This window comes from Leptonychotes weddellii, chromosome 13, assembly GCF_054177405.1.
Source record: "Leptonychotes weddellii isolate Sample4059 chromosome 13, ASM5417740v2, whole genome shotgun sequence".
Lineage (NCBI taxonomy): Eukaryota > Metazoa > Chordata > Mammalia > Carnivora > Phocidae > Leptonychotes > Leptonychotes weddellii.
Window position 1 is genome coordinate 34,444,193 of NC_138381.1, and position 16,895 is coordinate 34,461,087.

Here is a 16,895-nt window from a genome sequence, read left to right on the forward strand (position 1 = left end):
TTTTTTTTTAAAGATTTTATTTATTTATTTGAGACAGAGAGAATGAGAGACAGAGAGCATGAGAGGGAGGAGGGTCAGAGGGAGAAGCAGACTCCCTGCCGAGCAGGGAGCCCGATGCGGGACTCGATCCCAGGACTCCAGGATCATGACCTGAGCCGAAGGCAGTCGCTTAACCAACTGAGCCACCCAGGCGCCCCGGTAATTGCTATTTTTGATACAGTGAGGGGAGGAAAAGTCCCAACACCAAATTTAACGTAGCACCTTTCTACCTCTTCTGGCAGAAAAGGAAACTGCGCCATCCCATCCCGAATTAAAGATCGGAGGCAACCCTGTTACGATTTTCCTATCTTCCCTACAGAGCACTGTGTTACTGAGCAAGGCCCGCAGCCAAGGATACTCACACGTCACTGCCCATGGTGCTGGGGGTGGCGCCGCCGTGGAGGAACCCAGGTTTTCGGGCGTGGATTTGCGCTAGAAAAGCCTTTTCAGAGGTTGGCGATGGAACCAGATCCTCAAACTGAGTCCGTGTAAATTCAGAATCCACGTTACTCTCTGTTTCACTCCCCACCTCTATTAGGTACGATTGAAGAAATGGAGAATGACTTAGATTTTCTTTATGATTGGCAAATAAGGGGCTGGGTTTAACATAAGTCAACCTGTGCCGTGGAAATTAACCAGTTATGGCACGTAAGTCAGGTGAGTTTATTATTATTTTTTTTCCGAAATGACATTTGATACTGACATGAATTTCTAGAAAACCATTTGGTATACAGTATTGTCTTTTTTGAATCTCAATCATACTGAGGAATTTTTGTGTCTTGACTGACTTAATTTCTTAACATTTCTGTTTTGCCCCTTCTACAAAAGTCTTCACGAGAACTGCTCTTACTTTTGCTTAACATTACTTTAATTTAGGAAATACAAACCTAAAATATTACATTCACTTAACACCTCAAAGTATTGTGAGTATAAACTAATAGTATTTGAAGCTTCTACAATGAGAATAACATTTTAGTCATCATGTGCTAGGGCAGTGGGTATACGCCATTAGTCAATATGTATTAACTACTGCCATTTTTATCCTACTTGGTAATCTTCATTTAGACTAGCAGCAACAATTTTCATTACTTTAATTCTTATTATAGAGGCTTTAAGAAACTTAAATCCAGAATTTTTTTTAATATTGACTTTTTTTCCTTACAATTGTTTAATCTCAAACTTTGTGACTGTCAGACAAGTATCTTGCTAAGTGGGCTTAAGGAACAGATGAGATGTATTAGTAACTGGTAAGATATTTATTTGCATATTCATGCTGTTAAAGTTTTAAAAACTGTGTACTGTTATTAGAATAAAGAGTCCCTCTCAATGTCATACTCTTTATTTTCTGGGCAGATCTTTCTCTGGACATATTGCAAAGGTAAATTTCAACTTAGCCTCATTCAAATAGCCATGCATTTCAAATGAACAGAGTTTAAATGAGTAAATAAAACATTTGACTTTATAAAATAACTTTAGCATCATGTCACTTTGGATCATATTACAAGTTACAAATACTAGATATTACAAAAACTAGAATTGCAAGTCAATTTTAGTATATTTCTTTACTCCTCTCTGCATTTTTCAAACTTTCTGCATTGACCATGTATTAATAGTCTTCCAATGAGCAAAAAAAAAAATAGTACTAAAAAATCTGAATATACCAATAAAATATCACATCATATCTTTAAAATATCTTTTTCAACTTGACAATGAGGAGATCTCTAACAGAGGCCCCTAGCACTTATGGGTCCCTCTGCAATGTGCAGACAAACGAGAGGGGACTAGGGACTCACCGGAATTCAGCTCTTTCACGAGAGAGGACATGGTGTTAGTGATGGAATCTGCTGCTACTAGTAAGTCATTCCTTAAGTTTCTTCTTGAACCTTGAGTGAAGAAGAAATGATAATTTAAAAAAAAAAAATCACAGCTTTTCCTCTTTTCCGCCCCCCAAATTTTTATGTAGTTTATCATTTACATTGATAATCCTGAAGCAAGAAAACTTCCAAGACTTCTCCTTTTCAGAAGTGCTTTGGTTCATTTTCTGAAACAATACATTGTACTTAGGGCAGTGGCCACTGATGAGGGAGGGGTTCATTTAATTTATTGTACAAATGGGGACAAGTTTGCGAGTGAAAGGGGGCGGCATGATAATAAAACTAGGTGACCTGGCACAAACTGGGATGGTCCCAGGCCAACTAGTATCTATGGCCACCTTTTTGTAGGAAAACTCACACAGATGTAAAGTCTGGTTTTGCCTGGAGAGCTGCACCTTGCTAGCTGCTGTTAGTTTCAGCCACGACCTGGCGGCTGAGCACCTGGGATCCTGATCTCCATCACCACAGCCTCTGTCTCTCATCAGGGTTCCCAGAGTTCCCCTACCATTATAGCTATCTCTGGAGAGTGGGAACCCTAGGCACTGAATGCCCAGAGCGTGGGACAGGGGTGGGGATTCTTGCATCTGCTGCGAGACCTGGGCAGAAGATGTATGCCCTGTACTCTGAATTGCACCTCAGACTATGGTTCTCCGTGGTAGACAAAGATTACGATGATGTTTCAGGCACACAAAGAGTTAAATGGGTGTCTGTGGGCTGGCTTGGGTGTGAGGTAACACCCAACATCTTGGAGAAAAAGGGCTCAAGATTCCAAACACCTCACTTGCCGCTGAACTCATGTAGCACGAGCTCTTTGGGAGCTAGGAGCTGCCTCTAAACTGTGACGGTTCACCCTGTAAGTTCTCAGAAAATAAACCTAAGTAAAATAATAAATACATGTAAATTAAACAAGCAAAGTAGTCAAATAACACAATGATAATTGAAAGCTCAATTTGATTAAAATATGTAAATTTCTTCAAGATGAGATTTAGAGAAAGGACATTTTTTTTCTTCTAAAAATTAAAAAAAGGTGATTTTGTGTAACTTATTTTCTTTCTCAGAAGAAAAAGGCCTCTTATGGATCTTTCCCTCTCCCTCAGAGCAGAGAGTACATCATTCTCTTCCTTTAAAATGTAAGGTTCTATCCCCATACACAATGCACGAGAGTGTCTCTTTCCTCGGACTCTTGCTCGAGTACATCATTCTCTTCCTTTAAAATGTAAGATTCTATCCCCATACACAATGCACGAGAGTGTCTCTTTCCTCAGACTCTTGCTATCTCTGCCTATTACTAATGTTGAATTTTTTTTTTTTTAATCTGCTAGGCGAGAGGTGATATTTGTATTTCTACAACAGTTTGTGAGATTGGACATCTTTTTATATCTTTATTGGCAATTTGTAGTGCTTCTTCTGTCCATATCCTTCACCTGTTTCTGTTCTGGGACTTTTTCTTATCGATCTCTATATGCTTGATGTGTAGCTGAAATTGTGAAACTTGATTGCCACATACACTGGAAATGTTTTCCTCGGTCTATTTTTTGTCTTTTGACTTCACTTATTTATTATTTATTTTTGCCTTAAAACTAGTAATCGAATATATCTCCCCTTTCCTTAGATCTATATGTGAGGACCTGGAAGGATGTTCATGATAAATTGCTAACTTAAAATGCAAACTGCAGACCACAATGCAATGCATGGTCTTGTTTGTGTGAAAAAGAAGGTAGGTGTTTATAAAAACACACATAAACATATATACTTATGTATAAAGGAAAAGTTGAGAAGGACCAAACGGTTTAGTAATTTGGGAATGAGACTGGCAGGGTGAGGGTCTGTACGAGGATTTTTTTTCGAACTTTCTATAGATATAAAAAGCGGTGGCAAGAAAAAGTTTCCAAGGGGTTAAAATGTTTCCAAATGAACAAAATCACTGGCCTTGAGGTCTCCCCTCCCCCCCCCCACCCGTGGTGTGTGAATGGAAAAGGCAGCAGGCGGGAGACTACTGTTCTATTTATCACTCTTTGTGCTCCTCCCTTAACAACGGAGGCTGAACCCCGTGGCCCCACGTTGCAGAGGGGTGCAAGGGGTTGCAAGACTCAACTCTTGAGGGCAGCTGTAAAATGGCGAAGCGCCCCGCTTGGTCACCGCAGGGCTATGTCCCACTTCAGCTGGGACCGTTTAACCTCAATCTTGAGTTTGCTTTACCATCAAGAGAAGAAAGCAGGAAATAAGATCTTTCAGCATTTTAAAACGGATTCCATTTATAAAGTTTCCTGGGATATTGGTGGAAGGATTTCCTTTCCCTTCATGATGAGCAAAGACTCATAAAAAATGGAGCCGGGCTGGAGAAGCCGAAGGAAGAAGGTAAGACGTTGAAGTGAGAAACAGATCAGCCTAAGGAGTTTCCAGACCAGTCTCACCAAGGCCTACATTGGCATGGCCACACTGCGGCTCCGAGGATGACCTCTAACCGCCCAGCACACGGCGGGCTCCTATCTGCCGCGTAGAGAAGCACAACCCACCCACCAGTGCCCCCACTTACTTTGCGCAAAGGCCTCCTGAACGTCTCCCCCGACCCCGGTGAGGGAGTCCTGAGGCGTGTGCGAGGGGCTGGAGCAGGCGGACGCGGAGCGCACCGGCATGGGGATGGGCCTGCTGATGGTGTGGCTGGGGGAGGAGCGAGGAGAACCTGCCCCCTGCGTCTGGAGAGACAACGCAAGGCATTAACGTGTTTTCCCAAAGCTTCCCAAATGTCAAAAACAGTAACAGTGAGGCTCCCAAGCAGGAGGACGTCCTGGGTAATGGAGATGGTAATCCTAAACCTGAGTTGCAGGTGCAGGTAATTCAGGACCTCGTTGTCTATAATCTGGAGTTTTGGTTACATGTCGAGAGTTAAGAATATTAGTAGAGCACTGTTCTATAGTACATGAGATGTGTGCCCAAGTAATGAGGCTACTGTTAGGCAGTGAGAATTACAAGGTGTGTCTGTTTCTTCCTCGAAGGAAGTTCTGCAGAGAATAAAAAGACATTTCAGGACAAAGTTTGAAATATAAACCAGGAGACTATTGGGGATGGATGTGGTTTGTGTAATTCCTAAATTTTCAACCTCTCTGTCCTGGCATGATCTTTAGAGGATAATTTATAGGCCAGATCATGCCATGTAATATTGTGCATATTGAGTCTCAAATTAAGAATCAAATGAGGTATGAATTGTTTCATCCCTACTTTTTAGTAAAAGTTCACTTTGTCAAATTGCTCTGTGACTCAGGGATTCAGATGGGGAAGAGAAAAAAAGAACTCTTCATTTCTAATTTTTGGCTACTGTAGGGATTTTTAGCTACATTTCCTATAGGGAATGTCCTTCTCTTCGTCTATGGAAAAGCAGTTATTTTAGCAATAAGAACAGGGAGATTTAAAGGTGAGTAAAGAAAAAAGTAGAAAACAACTAAAAGCCATTTCTGTCTGTATTACAGTCCTAGGCATGAAACCATTCACACCTTGAATTTCACAGCTTTGTCTCTACAATGAAGTTTCTTGGAAAGATTTTCCGTGTTATAATAATTAGTTTACAAAGGAAGCCAGTCATGAGTAAGGAAATGCAATGCAACCCTCAGGTGCATACTCAAAGATTGGGTGTTCACATAAACTCCATTCGTCTGTTGGGTCTGGCCAGGGAGAGGGAGGACTCTTCCATAGCAAGGCCCAGAGATTCAGCATCAACCCATTCAAACCCATGAGAGCGGTGCTCTGGAGTATTCGATTTAGACTTGCTGTGGGGTCTGCTTGCAGTTAAAACACACAACATCAATCCTGTAAAATGCCATGCTGTTAGCTTTCTGGGGCTCAGCATCACACATAAAAGTCAAATCTATACATTGAGAAAAATCTAGAATTAAAAACGAGGCAAAACAGAACAGAGCAGAGCAAAGAACTCATGTGATGACCAATGGCCTGGGGGTGCCACTCTTTCACTCTCAACAGTACCTTGAATGGTCTGTCCGGACCCAAGGAAGAGCAGTTTGCCTGCTGGTGTGATGCTTGGCAGCCTGTTGGCCCAGCCTGCCCAAGAACGGGTCTGGTTTTCCCCGGCAGACTTTGCCAGCTCAGTCTCATTAACCACGAAACCTAGGCTGAGCTACCATGGCATCCCCCTGCTCCCCACGCCGATAAGAAATGACTTCACTTTTGCATCGTGCTTTGCCAGGTAGAAGGGTTTTCATGTGCCTCCCCACTGATTTCTCTCCACAACCCACTGAAATAGGCATCATTACTCTAAATGTGCAAGTGTGGATCGCAATGCTCAGAGAGGTAAAAAGGATTGCTCGGGAGGTGGAGCAGGAGAGCCTGGGCTGGGGTCTGAGCACGGATGCTCTGGCTGCCCTGGGCTGCAGGGACCTGGCTGGGTTTGGGCTGCTGAGGGTCCCTCAAAGGAGTTCCGCTGCCCTGAGGGCTGCTTCCCCCTGGGAACCCCACCTGTGCACCATTCTCTAGGCAGGGCTCCTTGCCCTTTCTTACCTGTCCTTTTCTGCAAGGACCAGTCACACAGCAGGGAGGAGGGACTGGGATGGGAAGTTGGACAGTTGAAGGAAGGAGGCTCTTCTTGGCTACACAGCTGGCTTACCCTCTCAACTCTGGGGAGCCAGACCCTCTTCTGGGGTAGGAGGTTCATAATAATAATAATACAACTGTACTTTTATATGTAACTTGCAGTGGCCAAAGCACTTTTACGTACATTGTTTGGTTTCATTCTCCTCATAATTGGTGCTAGGAATGATAGTTGCTTATATTTGAATAGCAATTTGCAGTCTATAAAGCAATTTAACCCCAACTATTTCACTTAATCCTCCTAGCAACCATATGAAGTATTATATTCCCATTTCTCAGGTTAGCCAACTGAGGTTCAGAGGTGATAACTGGGTTACCCAAAGCTTCTGAGCTAGAGATTGGCAGAAACAAAGTGGATTCCCAGCCTTTCATCTACAAGCCTGGGGCTTTCCCACAGCCTCACAGCCGCTTCTGAGGACCGAAGCCACTGTGACCACCCATCACAGGCTTCACTAACGGAGAAAGGTTTCGCAGCCTGAAGGCTGAGAATGTGCAGGACCTGGACCCACCAGAGAGTGGTGTTGGAGTAGCACCTAGGGCTCTGCCTGGGCTGGACAATACCTTTCAGTTGCCCGGATCATGGGGTGCAGTATGAGCACCCCAGGGGTGGAAGAGCCTGTGGGCTGTTTATCAATTGCTACAGAAATGCAGGTGGAAATCTCTTATCTGCAAATTGAGGTTCTGAATCCTGGGACATATCTGGAGCCAGTGATTTCAGATGGGGGCTGTGGGTGTGCGTTTCAGTATTTTAATGGCTATCCTGGAGCTGCTTGCACCGTTCTGTCGGGCTCTCCAGGACAGGGTGCCCGCGGGGCTGCCCCTCCCCTTTGGGCACTAACCTGGCCCTTTTTTTTTTTTAAGATTTTATTTATTTGACAGAGAGAAACACAGTGAAAGAGGGAACACAACCAGGGGGAGTGGGAGAGGGAGAAGCAGGCTTCCCGCCGAGCAGAGAGCCTGATGCGGGGCTTGATCCCAGGACGCTGGGATCACGACCCGAGCTGAAGGCAGACGCTTAACGACTGAGCCACCCAGGCGCCCCTAACCTGGCCCTTCTAACCTTCCTGTTCGTAAGTCTCTTACCTCCGGTGATACTTTCCCCTTCTCATGCTCTGAGCTCTCCCACTAACTGTGTTTGAGGCATTCCCAGTCCTAACGCTCTGCTTAATACGGCCTGGTCTCCAAAACCAACTTTCCCCACTTCTCTCTGCCTGCTTCCTTCCTTCAAAATCCCTATTAGTGGTTCTGTGTTAAGAGAAAAATAATTGACTGTAGTTATGTGTTAAGGGAAAAACAACGGACTGAATCTAAATTACACCAATGTGTGAATGACGGATAGCAACCATCTCCTAAATGAATCTCTAACTGGTGCAATTTCAAGCAGTCTGATTATGTGAAGAATTTAAGTGGAGATTCTGTGCTGGAGACAAGATTCAGTGGCATCTTCCCTGCAACTCCCAACGCCCATGGCATGTCCAGACTCTGGGGAGGGGAGGGCCCTGGCATCCTGGCTGATCATGTCTTTTTGTCTAGTTTGATGCACTTCCTGGGACCTACCACTGGGAATGTCATCTCTGGCCTTCCTTCCGGCTCTTTCCCTAGGGTCACTAGGAAAGGGCAGTTGCCTCTTGGCATTGGGGTAGATCAGTGGAGATATCACTGGGTTTCATTTTCAGGTGGTGACCCCTGTAGATGGTGGCCTCTGGCCTGGTCATGAAGTCTGGTTGTCTGCTAACAGCTTCAGAAGAGTTAGAGTGAGTAATCTCTGTGAACATCCTTTCCTGGAAATTACTTGATGATTAATGGAGAGAAGACTTAAGGGACAATGGTCCATGCAGATCAATATATAGATCTAAAATTCCTGAGAGGAGAGTTGAATTATGGAAGAAGGAAAACATACATCTTATTAAAAATAGCTCGCTTCCCAGCGAATAAATGAAAAATTCATTTCTGCACTCCATCCTCGGAGTCCACTCAACTTGCTGTTGTATCAATTTTTAAGAAGTCTGACAAGATCCATACATTTTTCTGATTCTTTTCCAGGAAGCATTTTGGTTTCCTCTCAGTACCAGAAATGAGGGAGGCTTCAGGGAAAGGACCAAATGTGTAATCGCTGAAGCAACAGTGCCTGGAGCCATGGCTGAGCAGATGACCATGAGACAGGGGTGTACACCCTCCCCCTGACTGAAAAGTCTGCCTCAGATTTGACTGGGAACACAGCCCAGTCCACCTAGTTTTCCTTAGCAGCTGAGAAGGTTCAGCAGAGCAGTGTTTGGCTATGTTCAACCCTCTTGTCATCCTTTCTTCTGATACGCACACACTGACTATCCTTGTAGGGATTGCTGTGTCCACAGTGCTGTGGGGATACAGATGAGGTGACTAATTCTGACAGGTCAGGGAGGAGGCATCACTTGACTTGGGTCTCAATAGTGGAGATTTCGGGGTAGAAGAGAGGATGTATTGCAAGGAGAGAAGAACATTCCAGGCCTTGGAGTGTCATGAGCAAGGAAAGGGAAGGGCGAGGAGGCCAGGATGGTGGATGTGCCAGCCAGGTTCGTTGTGGGGAATGGAAGGGACTGAGGCTGGTGAGGGGTGGTGCCAGGTTTGGGGGTCTCTAATGCCATAAAAGGGGCTAGATTTAATCTGAACTGGAAGGTCATCTCCTCAGGTTTTTAAGTAGAGAAATAATTTCTACTTTCCTAGAATTAATGGACTAATCCCTAATTTTAAAAAAGGTTGTGTGAGAGAGTGAGAGAGTCTGAGAGGATATGTTTTGAACATTAGATGTCAGTCCTAATATCACAGTTGGTTATTTATGAGGTGAATTCCCCCCCACTCCCCTATCCCACTTGTGATTGCGTCACCACTCTCCACAGGACACTCACCAGAGAGGATGGGCAAGGGAAAGAAAGGAAGGTGAACTGATGCTGGTAGAACTTGTCATTTCTGGCCTGTTCATGTTCTATAATGTGTTTGGGAGAAGTGGGAACCTGAGCGACCAGGATTTCCCGAGTTCATGGGGCCTCTAGTTGTAAAGAGAGAAGAGAATGGGGGCAGGAGGTAGGATTTAAAATGTTTCACTTTCCTCCTCTGACTGAGACACTTAGTTAACTGGAAGGAGGAGAAGTGGATGTGTGTGTGTGTGTGTGTGTTTGTGTGTGTACATGCGTGTGTGTAAAATATGGGTCCAGTTAGAAAAGTTTACATATTGTTGGACGCATGTGTATACATCTATATGCAGTTTTATACCAGTCTCTGACATGCATATAGTATTTTACAAAGTGCTTTCACATCCATTATCTTTGAAAATCTATGCAACAATCCCGTGAGCCATGTATTATCAGTGTGTTTGAAATAAATTCCCGGGAAGCTGATTGACTTACTCAAGATCTTACAGGTGTGAGTGAAGAGCGGGGATCCCCTACAATCAGGTCTAACACCAGCGGTCTCTCTACAAAAATTTTTATTGAGACCTTACATTCTGAACTCAAAGCCGGGATATCTGGTTTTAGATTGGGACGTGATATTTGGCACTGGAAGTCTACCAGAAACTCTGAAACATACTGTCAACTGCAATTACACCCCAGCTGCCTTCATTGTTAAACTTTTTATGAGTGTTCTTTTTATGATTCCTTCAATAAATCTTAAAATACACAAAGAAGAAAGAGGGTAGGATAATTTTGATTCAAGTTTTGTAAAAAAAAAATTTATTGCTTATGATACCATAATCATCATATTATATTACAGGCACTATTTTTTTTTTTTAATTCATGTTCTCTCCTCAAGGGGAATAAATTCATGCGTTACCTCTAACAAGAAACAGTGTAAGTAGGAATTATATATACCAGTATAGTAAAATACATTGAACCACACAGACTTATGATAAAGCAAGTAGAGGTTATTAAATCAAGCACAATTTGTTGTGCACAGTGTCTGAAATCTGATTTTACAAAGAGAATGTCCCCAAAGGGGTAAGGCTCATAAATAAAAACAGAATTTAGAAGCAGACGCCAGACTAAAACCTCTAAATTCTCTCCTTAGATCATGTTATACCAAAGGAAGTCTATATATTTGGATGGCAGAAGTTCATTTCCTTGTAGAACAGCCTGCTCCAGATCGGGCCAGACAGGGTTCTGTCTTTAATTTTGACTGAAGGTCAGTATAATAATCAGCCACTTGACATCTGCGGCTGCATTTATCCGTTTTATTACTTAGCACTCCTCCTCTAAAGCTCCGAGGGAAGACTTCCTTCTTATATTTCATGCCAACAGAAATTTTGGTCCCCTGAGAACTGGCATTTTGGTTCTGATAAAACCACCAATTATGTTTTCCTTTTTTTTTTTTTTGTCTCCTTGCCAAACAGCTCAGAGGCACACCCTTGTCCCTTACGATGAGCATACTGGCATTTTCTTTTCTTTCGTTTCTGATTTTTCTGGATTTATTTTATGAAGCCATTGTTGATGTCTGTTGTTGTAAGCTACCTCGGGTCCTTTTCGAGAAGAGGCTTGAGTATACAAGCAAAGCAAATGAGTAAAGACGAGTCAACGGTCTCCCCACCCAGACAGTGCATTGGGGCCATCTGGGTGTTGCCAACGAGGGCCCTTTAGAGCCTCTGCAGCAGGACCCAGCTGCGGGCTGCCTCCGAGACGCGGAGCCGTGGAGGGCTCCGTGGGAAGAGCTGGAAGGCAAGGAGGCAGTATACTGCTCTAGGCCTGCAGCCGTGCTTTGGCTCTGGGCAGCCATGGATTCGTGAACCCACTGGTCCAATGAGCCTTTCCAGAACGGGTGGCCTGGGAAGAGGCGGGAAAGGGGTCCTCTGGCTCAAGCGAGGCTGACTGACTAGAGGATGACTGCCCTCTCTCTCCACTAAGTGGAAGAAGGCTATAGTTGAGCCTTTTTTCCCTTTTTCTGTGCACATGCTAAGTCAGAGACAGGAAAGAAAAGAGGCTGTTGCAAAGAGAAGCTGCTAGCACAGCAAGGCATTTTTCTCTAGCATGATCTAAGTGTGGTGGAAGTCCAAGAGCAATGCCCCGTGTGGGGCTTTACAGGCAACAAGTTTACAGTCCGTCCTTGGCCCAGGGGGACTAGCTCTCCTTCAGATTTGACTCTAGTCAAGTAATTTTTTTCACAAAATACAAAATAGTGTAATACATTGTCTTTATTGTCTGACATTACAGATTAGTTTCACACTTTCCTTTTTTACAGACTGTGGGAATGAAAGGTAAAAATGTGTCCAGCATTTTGCAAACATTCTTTGTTACACACAAACACACACAGTGAATAATAGGAAAGAGAATACAGAAGAATAAAAGGTACGTTGAAATCGGACAGGCTGTGGTTCTAATCGATCCCAGGAAATAATATGAAACTTCCTGATGACACTAGCAAGTGGAATATACTGTCATACACAGCTTGGTACATGCATTTGACATTAAAGCTGCTGTTATTTTGCTTCTATTTTGTTATTGTTATTTTTTGAGTATGCTACTTCCTCTGCTGGCTCTGGACCTGACCACAGGGTCAGGCATAGGGTTCCAGTTTAGACTACGGTTAGAGAGTCACAGTGCTCCTGTTTCCAGAGAAGACATACGTAAGGGCCTTGTGAACTCCCAGAGCAGGAAGGTTCTTGGTGATAAGAGCAAGGCTGAAAGTTACCTGTTCTTTTGAGATTATTTTGAACCAATGGTAGGAATTCTGCTTGCAAGAACTAAACAGTGGGAAGTGAACACTTGCTGAGTACAGTGTTTCTCTTAGATTGAATACATTTTGGAGATGGGGAGGACAGGGCTTAATAATTATGCAATGAAAAGAGATGCAATTAGCTGACTTTTATACAAAGAGGTCCCACACCTTTCCATTAAAATGGAAACTGAACTAAATGGTCAATAGCTTGAGTGCTGAGGGTTTCTCCTAGTGTAACTTTAGTGGCGGTGGTGGGTGTCTCTCTACTAAGAGAAGAGTCTGATCAACAACCCAGAAAAGCATGAGACGGGTTTGAAACATAGACTGCTGGAGATCTAGGAAGGTCCCAGCGAATTACAATTTTTTTCCCTCTTCTAAAAGATGTAATAGCTCTTGTTTTGATGCCGACAGTAGTAATAGTTATAAAAAACGCTAAATTTTATATGTGTCCATTCAAGCACTACATTGAAAAGGAAGCAAATTAGTATGATTTTTTTTTTCTCTTTCCAAACTGAAGCATGAACATACATTAGAGGCAAAAGCAATGAGAAAAACAGCAGGATGGCAGGCCCCTCCACAGTTAGTTAAGACCTGCAGTAGGGAACATAACTTACTCCCTGCTTCAGTTCTTCTTCCTACAGAAAGATTGAATCAATAATAGTTAGATTACCCAGGATTCCAGCAAGAGCATGTACACAGTGTGAGGGAACGCAAGGTGGGGGAAACATCAACATGGCTCTGATGGGAGCCTCTCCTACCTTGGTGACTTTTAGTTCCACGTCTATTTAGGTATTTGAGACAGACCATCTCTTTCCTCCCTATGTCCATCCATCTTTCACTGTGGTCTATCCCTCTCTCCTGGTGTTTGTACATCCTGATCTGATAGACTGTGCTCGGGTAGGCTAGCTAGGTGGATGCCAAGATGGCTGGTGGTAAATGGACCCCTATCACATTGCTATGGTGACAGAAGCTATGGGAATATAAGTGGGGGGCTGTTTTCAAGGTTTCCTGTCATTCAGTGAAGGGAAAGACAAGATTGGCCCTCTTCATTTGGTATATTTGAAAAGGAAAGCAGAAAAAGCTTTTCTGGATCATCAAATGAGATAATAGGGCAGAAACAGTAAGAGGTTATTAGTTATCTAGTCCTGTCTTCATACGTACAGTACCACAAAAACTGAGTTCTTTGCCTTACATGTCTGAAAAGGAGATTTCGTTTAGAGAAGATAAAGCATTCCCAACACTGATGGCAGGAAAAGTTGACTAAGGAAAAAAAAAAAGAGCAGAGAAAACAAAAGAAAGAAGTGTCACACTTATATCCGTGCCAGGACACAGGTTTCAACAAGTATTTGTTAAATAAATAAAAGAAAGGAAGAAAGGAAGAAGGAAGAGAGAGAGAAAGAAAAAAGAAAAGGAAAGAAAGAAAAAGAAGGGACAAACAATAAATGATGGTGTGTCAGGGATGTGGGAGACCCAGGGACTGGAAGTATGGACGTCTGTCTCACAGGTGAGCTGCCCCAGGGACCTGGCCTTCCTCACTCCATCAGAGGTTTCAGTTCCTGCCTTTGGCAAGTCCCAGTTCCAATCCACAGTGGTTTCTGCTTGTCTACATCAGGCAGGATAACCACATAGAACTGACTCCTCTACTGAGCCGACTGTGGCCAAGGGGCCATCATTAGTCTCCTTGTGATGTGGAATGTGACTTAGTACATACCAAAGAAGGGAATAGGGATTTATGAAAGGAAGAATGCTACTTCCCAGTGAGAATGACATCACAGCACTCTGCTGAGCACTTCCCTAGGTCATCTTATTAAACCCTCTACCTGAAGAGAGCAAATTTCTATTTACAGTTTGCATTTGAGACTCATTGAAGTTATGTGACTTGCTGCTAAAGCCACAGAGATGAGATGAAATACTTCACTGAAATGAAGTTATTCCTCTTAATAAAACTATAGTCACCCCCAAAATTTCATGGCTATATCTTTGTTTTCTGAATTAGACATTAGCTTCTGTTCACTTTATTCAGAATTACTGAAGCTATTAGATGTAAAGTATTCCTAAATAAATCCAGTTTTATTATTTTCAAGGACATAGGAACTGGAAATAAGCCAAGAAGTTGTCCTTTGAAGGCCCTCAGTGGTCTGGTTCCAGGAAATGGAGAAGAATGAGCCTTGTCATTGACTGCTATCATTTGCTGTATCTAAGAAAAGATCCTGTATCTGAGACTGAAGCCATATTCTGGGGTTAATCACATATAGTCATTGGAAAAACCATTGCACATTATGTGTGAAAGATTTTTTACAAATGCCACAGTCAGAGGTCTAGGAAATATTTATTCGAATGTCTTACCTTTAGTAGCTTCATGAGGCCTTCTAACTGGACCATTAGCTCTCTCCGGCTCTCCTGGAGAGCAGACATTCTCTGTTCCAGCTCATCCTTGCGCTGTCTAAGAAAGAAGCAGTTGTCATCAGAACAGCTTTCAACCCACTGAGCTGATCACATTTCTCAGTCTTGTGGCAGGAGTGGACCACCAGGAAAAGGGCATCTCTGGATCTCTGACATGGTTTCCAGGCACGGAGATGTTGTCAAATGAATGAACATGAGGTGTACATTTTGTTTGTTAGAAGTCGTACTAAAATAGAATTGGAATCCTATTGGATATTCCCTCCCCTCCCCCACTTCTACCTTGAATTAACCATTTAATGAGCTCTTTCCTGAATGCTTACTATGTTCTGGGCCCTGTGCTCTGCCACTGAGCTCCCTGAGACAACAAACAAAAGCCCAACTGTCACTGAAAAGGGTCAATCCCATAGATCCTCCAAACCCAAGGACCCTTTTGTAAATCTCAAAGGAAATACCAATACCTTAGTATTTGGAAATTGGATTTTAAGAGTTTATTTTTCATTTCTTCCATTCTTCATATGCAATGCGGTGCCTTTCAGAGGTGAAATATTCATACTACAGAATTTTTATGGTCAATTTAAGTTTTCTGCTTTGGGTTTGACTTTATATAAAGCAAAGTCAGAATAAAGGAGTCCTACACAATTGCTCTAACTGAAAATAACCTCTAAGATTTGTTTGCTTAATTTTGTTTGTTTTGCAGAACTTCTACTAAACTGTCAGCAAGAATGGAAACCACAAAGGACAATCTCTACTCTATCGTTTATATCGACACTAAGAGGTACTAAATATACCTTTGAAAGAGAGAAAACAAATGAAACAGTATGGGGAAGAATATTAATGGTTCACATTTCTGACGTCTATGTATATTTTTCAAGTCAATTTCAAATCTGTTATTTCATGATCATTAGTGAATAATACATACAAGTTTTTCCCTTGTCCCAAAGGCTTTTGCCTGAGTTTGAGATAGTGGAACTTATATTTTAAAAATGTGTGGATGCTTTAACCATGGGCTAATGTACGAATGGATATGCCCAGTCTCAATGGCATAGCAATATCAAGTGGAGCAGAGACTCTGAAATGAAAAACTGACAATGTAAAAATGTCATGCTCACACAGGTCAATGACTCATCCAACTGAAAGATACTTTGTGGGAGGACAGGTTATGGATATTAATGAAACATTTCTAATTTTCTTTGATACAGGCTTTCTCTAATGATTTATGAATTTAAAATTTATAAACATGTCTCAACTCTTTTTGGATATATTTGTATTTTTGGCTTTTATTGCCACTTAAGACTTACTCTCAGAGCATTCCTTCCTTTGATTTTCTTTACAATGTCCTCTTTTCTGAGTCCCAAAGGACAAGGAACACCATGATTTTATAGACTTTAATGGTATCTTATTTTAGCCTTTGTCTTCCAGGGCTGCAACATTCTAATTTTGAAAGCCTTGCTCCATTCAAAAATATTCTTCAATGACAAATCCACTAGCTGTTTTATCTTTGACCTTGTCTGCACATCATGTTCCAAATATACCCACGATAGGGCTTGGTAGAAGGATAGAGAATGTTTCTGATGTATTTCTAGTTCTCTTCCAGATATTGCTCTGTAATTTTTGGATTTTTGGTCAGAGGAGCACTTTGTGAAGAGGGTTGCAGTAAAATTCCAATATTGTAGATAAGAAATACTAAGAAAGGCATCTAAAAACTATGAGAGAAAGTTAACTGGTATTAATTCAGAATTAATCAACATTAAAAAACACTTATTTGTACTTTTTTTTTTTAAAGATTTTATTTATTTATTTGACAGAGAGATAGAGAGAGAGCACAAGTAGGCAGAGCGTCAGGCAGAGGAAGAGGGAGAAGCAGGCTCTTCGTGAGCAGGGAGCCCGATGCGGGGCTTGATCCCAGGACCCTAGGATCATGACCTGAGCCGAAGGGAGACGCTTAACCAACTGAGCCATCCAGGTGCCCCTGTACTTTTTTCTTATAGTAGTAATCTTTCAAAACAAATCTTTCTTTTTTTAAAGATTTTATTTATTTACTTATCTGAGGGAGAGCAAGAGAGAGAGAGAGCACAGAGGGAGAAGGAGAAGCAGACTCCCCGCTGAGCAGAGAGCCTGATGTGGGGCTCTATCCCAGGACCCTGAGACCATGACCTGAGCAGAAGGCAGACACTTAACCGACTGAGCCACCCAGGTGCCCCTGACATCTACTCTTTCATGCATTTGATTGAATTCAATTTTTTTTAAAAATTCACTTAATAATGTCTTTATTTAATCTTCTCTATAAGTGTTTATTTA

The 16,895-nt window shown here is 42.5% G+C and overlaps 1 protein-coding gene across 21 annotated transcripts in view; it reads right to left on the reverse strand.

The window, feature by feature from the left end:
* The window catches only part of DTNA (dystrobrevin alpha), a 340,345-nt gene that overhangs the window by 11,443 nt on the left and 312,007 nt on the right, over positions 1 to 16,895 (reverse strand). For 17 of the 21 annotated variants that reach the window (XM_081801399.1, XM_081801400.1, XM_081801411.1 and 14 more), the window contains 4 exons: positions 14,541 to 14,637; positions 4,450 to 4,609; positions 1,833 to 1,922; positions 402 to 570 (listed from right to left, as the gene is read on the reverse strand). In XM_081801399.1, coding sequence (XP_081657525.1) covers positions 402 to 570; positions 1,833 to 1,922; positions 4,450 to 4,609; positions 14,541 to 14,637 — 516 coding nt within the window. Of the gene's footprint in view, positions 1 to 401; positions 571 to 1,832; positions 1,923 to 4,449; positions 4,610 to 10,838; positions 12,830 to 14,540; positions 14,638 to 16,895 lie in introns of those variants that run through there. The other 4 variants (XM_081801418.1, XM_081801419.1, XM_081801416.1 and 1 more) reach the window with 1 other exon arrangement.